At 46.3% G+C, this 8660-nt stretch overlaps 1 protein-coding gene across 3 annotated transcripts in view; it reads left to right on the top strand.

Annotated features, from left to right (window-relative positions):
* Positions 1-8263: 8263 nt before the first annotated feature.
* Positions 8264-8660, top strand: part of SCAMP1 (secretory carrier membrane protein 1) — a 161585-nt gene continuing 161188 nt past the window's right edge. The window contains exon 1 of one of the 3 annotated variants that reach the window (XM_077139352.1): positions 8264-8439. In XM_077139352.1, coding sequence (XP_076995467.1) covers positions 8383-8439 — 57 coding nt within the window. In that variant the 5' untranslated portion in view covers positions 8264-8382. The remainder of the gene's footprint in view (positions 8440-8660) is intronic. The other 2 variants (XM_077139356.1, XM_077139354.1) reach the window with 2 other exon arrangements.

Below are 8660 nucleotides of genomic sequence, written 5' to 3'. Positions count from 1 at the left end.
ATAGTTTCTGTTTCTTTTTGGAATTCAGATGTTGTATCCTCCAAATCACTAATTCTATCTTCTTTCTCTTTAAATCTATCATTGTAGGTATCCATTGTTTTTTCCATGTTTTCTACTTTATCCTTCACTTCCATAAGCTCTCTGATTTGTTTTTTCAGTTTTTCTATTTCTTCTTTATGTTCAGCCCATGTCTTCTTCATGTCCTCCCTCAATTTATCGATTTCGTTTTTGAAGAGGTTTTCCATTTCTGTTCGTATATTCAGCATTAGTTGTTTCAGCTCCTGTATCTCATTTGAACTATTGGTTTCTTCGTTTGACTGGGCCATATGTTCAATTTTCTGAGCATGATCTGTTATCTTCTGCTGGCGTCTCGGCATTTAGTCAGATTTCCCTGAGTGTTGGACCCCACAGGTTGTAAGATCTTTCTGTGAAATCTCTGGGTTGTTTTTCTTATCCTTCCCAGTAGGTGGCGCTCGTGGCACACGTTTGTCTACGGGATCCACCAGTAAAAGTTGCTGTGGGTCCTTTAATTCTGGAAAACTCTCGCCGTAGGGGAGGTTTGGCAGCCGAAGCGTCTTGGAAGAGTGCCAGCCGGCCCGGGGGTCCGAACGCGGGGAGGGTCGCCGGCCGCCGCAGCCCATGAGAGCGCCTGACCAAATTTCCTAGTCGGCCCGGGGCGCTAAGCGTGGCGGAAGGGCGCCAGCTGTTGCAGCCCGGGAGAGTGCCCTTTTCCCAGGCGGACCGGGGAGTCACATGTTTGGAAGGGACCCCCTGGTCACCGTTCTCCGCAGTCTGGGTATTTCTGACCCAACTCTTTCAGTTGGTCCGGGGGGCCTCGCGTGGTGGGGACGCCAGCCGCCGCGGCCTGAGGGGACCGCCTGTCCAATTCTGCCAGCTGGCCTGGGAAGGAGGAAGGGAGGGACTCCGGCCGCTTGCCGTCCCGCCCAGGAAAGCCCGCGTCCCTCGGTGTTCTCACCGGAGCTGATTCTCCCAGACAGTCAGCCATTCCAGGATGGGGTACGCTGTCCCTTTGATCTCCGTCGTGGCTCCGGGAGCTGCTCTGTATTGTCTCCACTCCCCCAGTAGCTGTTCTGGAGGAGGAAAGGTGAGGGCAGCAAGGCTGTCGAGGCTGGTGGCGGAGGAGCCGGTGAAGGCGGGGGAAGAGGGCACCGTGGTGGTTGGAGAGCCGCCGGAGCAGGAGGGGGAAGAGGGGGGAGAAGGAGGGCGGGCGGGTCGGCTGCTGCGGGGCGTGGGCACCGTGTGGCGGGCCGGCGGAGCGACTGATTGGATTTAAAAAAAAAATTTGTTTTTGAGAAGTTGTGGGTTTACAAAACCATGTATCATGCATAAAATAAAGGATTCCCATATACCACCCCGTCACCAACACTTGTATGGGTGTGGAAAATGTGTTGCAATTGATAATACTTTTCTTGTAATTCTACCATTTAAAAAATATATTTTTATTGACAAATCTTCACATATATACCATACATGTTGTACAATCAATGGCTCACAAGATTATCATATAGTTGTATATTCATCACCACAATCATTTGTAGAATATTCGAATCACTCCAGAAAAATCAATAAAAAGAAAAAAGAAAAAACCCCACATATCCTACACCGCATACTCCTCTCTCTCTCATTGACCATTAGTACTGCAATCTACCCAATTTATTTTACCCTTTGTCCCCCTATTATTTATTTATTTCTCCATATTTTTTTTACTCATCTGTCCATATCTTGGATAATGGGACCCTCAGACACAAGGTTTCCACAATCACACAAAAGCTTTGTTATACAATTGTCTTCAAGAACCAAAGCTTCTGGAACACAGCTCAGCAGTTTCAGATACTTCCCTCCAGCCACTCCAATACACCATAAACTAAAAAGGCATATCTATATAATGCATAAGAATAACCTCCAGGATAACCTCTCAACTCTGTTTGAAATCTCTCAGCCACTGAAACTTTATTTTGTCTCATTTCTGTCTTCCCCTTTTTGGTCAGGAAGCCTCTCTCATTCCAGTGATGCCAGATTCTGGCTCATCCCCATGAATCAGGCCCCACGTTGCCAGGGAAATTTACACCCCTGGGAGTCATGTCCCATGTAGTGAGGAGAGCAGTGAGTTCACTTGCTGAGTTGGCTTAGAGAGAGAGAGGCCACATCTGAGCAACCAAAGAGGTTCTCTGGGGTAACTCTTAAGCCTAATTTTAAGTAGGCTTAGCTTATTCTTTGCAGGAATAGGTTTCATAAGGGCAAATGCCAAGATGGAAGGCTCAGACTACTGATCTGGTTGTCCCCACTGCTTGTGAGAATATCAGGAATTCTCCAAATGGGGAAGTTGAATATTTCCTCCTTTCTCCCCAGTCCCCCAAGGGGACTTTGCAAATACTTCTTTATTCACTGCCTGAATTACTCTGGGATATATCAGGGCATCACACTGACCTGGACAAACCAACAACATCTCATGTCCTATTCAAGGTTCCATGTACTTATGGTGTTCAACTAAACTGACTATACAAGTTAAATTAGGTAATAGGCTACCCAAAATGCAAATTTTGCACCAAATAAACATCTCTCCCTTTGTTCTCATATAGAAGTTTAAATTTTAAAATATGGATGATATCATCCTTTACTCTGTATTCTGTTTTACCTTAGTCCTATCCAGAGCAGCTTCCTTCATTTCTCTAATCAAAGTCTGATCATTTTTTCAACTTTTTAAACAGTTCCTGTGGTGGGGGACAGCTGATTTTCATAGCTTCAGAGCTCTGAGTCTCAGGTGTCACATAAATACCGGAAGTTTCTGGAACGACCAGGTTATATACAAACAACTTAGTATCTCAGAATTTAGAAACAGCAGTTACAACTCCTGAATATGTGTGACTACTCTAAGAGTTTTCAATCTAGGACCCTTTACTAAAGGCTCCAACCTGCTAACCCATGCTCTCAACTTCAGTTCACCAGAAGTTACAATTTTTACAATTGATGAAAGATTTTTAAAGTAGTACTGTAACTACTGTCCACAGTTTATGTCTGATTGGACTTTGATAAGCAGAAATTGATGACTAAAGGGCATTCTCATAAGTGCATGTATAGTCACAGGTAAACTGAGTCTGAAAATATCCATTTGTTTTTATTTTCATGGCATTCGTGTACTAGAGAATACTTTTACACAATGAATTATAAAAGAATGTCACCATGATAGTATGTGTCACCATGTAATTATCTGAAGAATATTAAAACCCTCTGCTTCTTGAACAGCATGGGAAAGGGTGACTATTTAGAAACAGGTGGCTGAGATGGGGTTAGCTTGGGAGGCAGTGATCTGGATAATGGGTAGTGGTGTGAAACTATGGCTTGCTTGTAGTCAAATTGTTGAAGAGAAATGAATAAACTGAAGTACCTGGTGAGAAAGACAGCGCACCCACCCCCCTCCCCGGCTATTTTCTTTTCCGATGTCTTTCCCACAGTGAACATGGGCGATGAAAGCATTTCTAGCATGTGCTGCCTCACATCTGTGTTTTGCTCAAGCCTTTTGCCCCTACAGATGTGTTCCTTTGTCCTCTCTCTCTCTCTGCTTCCTGCTGATTCCAATGCTACCAGGCTTCCAAGGCTCAGATCAAATCCCTCCTTTCCCGCGAAACCTTCCGAATCCCTTCCAATCCATAACAAAGCTGCTTCCCTCTGACCATTTCTGTTCTTTGCCTATCATGAACTGCTTTTGTGTATTTTTATATTCTTTTTTCTTTTCTTGTGTTATAAATTTGTCCCTTAATCACAATAGCACCATGTAGTGATCATTCTCTGATTTAATTTACACAATTCTTTGAGGTGGGACTATCGCCCCTATTTGATAAATTCATTCATTCAACAAATAGTTTTTGAATCTGTATGATTAGGTGATGGGTTCTGCTTAGCCACTGAGGACAACTTTGTGATAAAAATCGACAGAAATTCCTGTCCTCAAGGACCTTACATTTTCCTGGGAGCAAACAGTATGCCAAATGGTGAAAAGAGAACAGAAATTGCGGAGGGGAGGATGATGTATTAGAGAGTACAGAATTAAAATTTTAACAGGGTGGTCAGGGAAGACCTTACTGAGCAGGAAACATTTGAGCAGAAGGATTTGAAGAAGGTGAGAGAGTGAGCCAAGCAGTTATATGAGGGAAATGCATTTCTGGCAGAGGAAATAGCAAGTACAAAAGCTCTGAGGTGGGAGCACACCTAGGATAGATGTCAGAAGGTGAGGAGGCCAGGAGGGCTAGAACAGAACCACCAAGGGGAGAGCAACAGTAAATGAAGTTAGAGAGACAAGAGTGGGCTGGACGCTGTACCTGTGGCACCTTGCAGGCCCAGTCTAAGGATATAGGCTTTTACTCTGATACTGCTGGGAAGCTATGGGACGAGTTTGAGTGGATGAGTGACATGTTCAGAATAAATGTGCCACTGTGTTGACAATGCATTGTAGGGGGGAAGGGGGGAAGCAGGGAATCTAATTAAGAGGCTATTGCAGAGGCACAGGTGAGAGATGTTTGCAGTGATACAGGTGAGCCGTATTGATAGTTTGGAGCACTGTGGTAATGGGGCAGGTAAGAAGTGGAATTTGAGGATTAGGGAGGATGAGCAAACTTGCCTGAAGTGGGCCTAGAAAGCGGCAGGAATCTAAGTTGACCTTCCCCCCAAAGCTGGAGCTTCACTGTGCTTGTCTCAGCTTAACAACTTGGTCGAAGGTGGAGGGCTAAATGCAGGCTCAACAGCTAATGACTCTAGGAGTGCCTCCTCAAATCTCGTGACCTAGACACACCTCTCTGGCCTCACCCTAGTCCTAAGCCTGGGACTGAGACTTTTATATTTCAGGTTCTCCCTAGCATCAAGGACAGAGACATTATCTCAGAGATATTTCATAATAGCTTGTGGATTGATAGGAAGTGAGTGGAAACTCACTTTGGAGCTTGAGTGCTTCTCTGTTTGCCCAAGTGTACATGCTATAAATGGGAGAACCAATGCGGTCCTATGGAACCAAAGTAATTGCCAAGAGCTGAGTCACTAAGGAAAGACACAGCACTTGCCAGCGTGCTGTTAGTGTAGCTGTAGTCTTTATACTCCTAAATAGCCTCAGTTCAATCCAGTTCATTCAACAAATACTTATAATTATTTTGAGAGCCACTGTGATAAGTACTGGGGAACTGATATGACCAAAGTCATACAGCTAGTTTGTGGCAGACCTGGGCCTAGAAATTAGCTTTGATTCTTTTATTCTATCTAGTTTTGAAGGCAAACCTTGAAGATCAAGCTCCCTCAACAAATGAGGCCTGCTATAGAGACTTCCTCTCTAGCTTGCACATGGCATTTCTTCTCCTATATGAAATTACTACCCAATTCTATCAATTTAACGTCAGAAACCTGAGTCAAGAGACCTAAACTGTGTGCCCAGTTCTTCCATTCACTTCCTTTGTGACTGAAGCAAATTCCTTAATCTGCCTGTAAGTTCCCAGGGTCAGGCCCTGCCCTTTCCCCCATTTTCAGTGCAAGTCACTGAAGTGCGTACATGACCTGGACAGAAGTTTAAGGTTAAAGAACGTAAAACTCCCGCCCCTAAAGACCACATCTTACCAGAGTCTGCTGAAGCTGCATTGTAACCAAATCTTGCGAAACTGTTAAACTTTATACATCTTTCCCTGGGCACACCTCTCTCGGCTTTCGGTGGAGTGCAGACTTTCATCTCCCAACTGGCCGCCTTGGGACAATCTTCCTCCTGTCTGAAAGCCCCTAATTAACCCAGGCAGTCTTCTGTCTAGTGTGTGCTTTGGTCTTGGGAATGTGTTGGGTTGGAATATTGCCCAGTCTCAGTATCCTTGTCCATAAAGGGGCAGGTTAAGGGTCTTTTCATCTCTAACGTCCTGTAATTCTAAACGTTATGAAAGTTAATGAATCAATCAGCTCACCCCTGGACCATACAGCTGAATATCCTATTCATCAGATCTTGAAGTGTGGTTTAGCATATTGCCTCCATCAGAATCATCCGGGGCCTTTAAACATGCTGATTTTGCAGGTTTTAAAGAATCAATTAGATGTATTATTTGTTGACTCGGAGGGATTTCCACAAGGCTGTGCTTCCCAACCCTTTCATCTCTACAGTCGTGGTACACAGAGAAAATAATATTTGTGGCATAATGGGGTAAGATACCTTAGGCAATCTCTTTACCAATGCACATCATCTTACTCTGCCATAAATATCATTAAAGGAGAAAAACAAGTTGCAGAAAAATATGTAATTACTCCCATCTTTTCAAGACAATGCCAAAACTCTTTATGTGAGTATATGTAAATATGTCTTCGTGAAGATGTTTTCTATATTTGTATATGATTATCAGAGTGTGGATAACAATATTGAAATATATTAGATTGTTTAGGTAGGGAAGAGAGGAGGGACAGAGTATAAAAATTGAAAATAAGTTAAACCAATATATGCTATGGACCCACTTATGCATTTATGTAAAATAAAGACATAAAAAATAAAATTAAAAATGCAGAACCAGGTCCTCTATCTCATATCCCTTAAAGTAGAATCTCAGGGATAGGAGATGTGAAGAGGTGGGTTTCTGCATCTTTAACAAGTATTCCAAGTGATTCTGCAACGATAAAGTCTGTAAACCTATGTAATAAGTGCTAGTATCATTAGCTGTAAATAAAATATAGTTGGAAATTTCCATGCAGCATTGTAGACGCAGCTGATTCTTATTGTCTTGGAACCTAGAAAATGCATAATAAATAGCTGCTGATCATTTGGAGGACAGGTGGAGGAACTGAGAGCCAAAGTAGTAAGAGAAAGCAGATCAGCTGGGCAAGGTCAAGCTCAGGAGAGAGAACGCCAAAGTAAATGAAATATGAACAATGGGCTGAGCCCCTTGCTGGTATTGAAACATTCAAACGATATGGTAGGCATTCAATACTTGGGGCACTTTCCTATATCTTATCTCACTTAATTTTTAAATAACCTTTTACAGACTCAGAGGTGAAGCTGTAGCACAGGTCACACTAGTTATCTGAATCGGGAAGTGAACCTTATATGTGTGTTGAGCGCCAGATACAAGCCAGGCACCAGGCAGCTGTTGAGTTGGCAGGCTAGACTGTGCTCTTTCATGTTTGGGGTCTTTTAATTCTGCCATTATCATCCTCACCTGTTGTCACTTATTAGTTGACACTCCTTGTTGGCAGCCTGGGAGCAGCTAATTCGTCACTTATCCCAGTCTGGACCTTGCCGAAGAGGGATTACAGTAAACTTGTTCGTCCATGTGTTTTCATAGTGGGGAGGAAGTATCATTTTCCAGGTGACTATGCATAGTGCAAACTTCAAAAAGGCTAAGGAAGACTCTATCTAGAGGAGAAGATGAAAATGGGAAAAGATACGCTCTCGCAGTTCAGGAGTGGGCACAAATACATTCTTTACAAGTACACATTTTCCAGTATTCTCATCTCTGGTGTCGGGGCCAAGGGGGAAATCAGACGTGTATATTTTGCTACCAAACGCCTGAACGGAAACAAAAACAGGAATCTTTATTTTCACCCACAAAAATTCATGTGAGGGCCCTGATCTCTGGGTTTCTCCTGTATCATTTCCGGAGAAGAAGCCATTTTGCAGATTCAGGAGGATGGGACCGGCTGGGCCCGGGCACGGAATCTCATCCCTCTGTGAACCTCGGCGGAGCAGTCCAACTCGGCAGTGCCGAGGCTGTTCTCCGCGCTTTCGCGGCGCCCTAGCGATGGAAGGCGCGGAAGGCGGAGGGGGTCCTCAGATGGGGTCTGGGGCGCGCCCCCGGGGTCGTCGTCCTCGGCGGCTGGAGCGGAGGTGGCTCCGGGGCCCCGCGCCTCCACAGTCTGGGCGCGGTTACCCAGCGACCCCTCCCCACGTGTGCATCCTTCGTCCGGGGCCGCCTGCAGGCTGTGTGCGTCTTCCTTTCCCAGAGAATATCACCTCCTCCCTAAGTCTCTTTCGGCTGTAGGGAGTCGATTTTAAATCACTGTCTACACAACTGGATACCGATACACGCACCACCTTCCCAGTAAGCCGAGTCGACGCCTGTTTCTCGGGCCCTGGGGCAGCTCACCTCCGCGGTAACCTTTCGCTCCCACTGTCCCTGCTCGGTTGCAGTCAAACCCTGGAACTCCGAATCCAGGCCGGGAGAAACCGGACGGCGGACGGGAGCGGCGCCGGGAGCCGGGCGCACCGGGCATGCTCAGTGGCGCGGCCGGCTGGGTGGCCCCGCGCGCTGCACCCGGATCTGCTCGGCGGCGACGTGAGCGCGCAGGGGGGCGGCGGCCTCACCTCGCCTCTCTCTCTGCGCCTGGGTCGGCTGGGGGACGCCGAGCCCGGGAGAGATGTCGGATTTCGACAGTAACCCTTTTGCGGACCCGGATCTCAACAACCCTTTTAAGGTGAGCGTCGTCGCCGGTGTCTCGCCGCCGCGACGCCTCGTTGTTTATGAAGACAGGCAAGTTCCTTTGCGCCCACGGAGCCCGCGGCTCGGCTCCCCTCAGCGGCGCCGAGAGGGGCGCGGGGCCGCCGCACCCCGTTTGGGAGTCGTGCCCGGGTGCCCGCATCACTAGTTTGGGGATGGGGTGGACTACCCCCCCCCCCCCCCCCCCCCCCCCAGTTC

The sequence above is a fragment of the Tamandua tetradactyla genome, chromosome 21 (assembly GCF_023851605.1).
Source record: "Tamandua tetradactyla isolate mTamTet1 chromosome 21, mTamTet1.pri, whole genome shotgun sequence".
Classification (NCBI taxonomy): Eukaryota; Metazoa; Chordata; class Mammalia; order Pilosa; family Myrmecophagidae; genus Tamandua; species Tamandua tetradactyla.
This window is presented reverse-complemented; position numbering and strand designations above follow the sequence as displayed.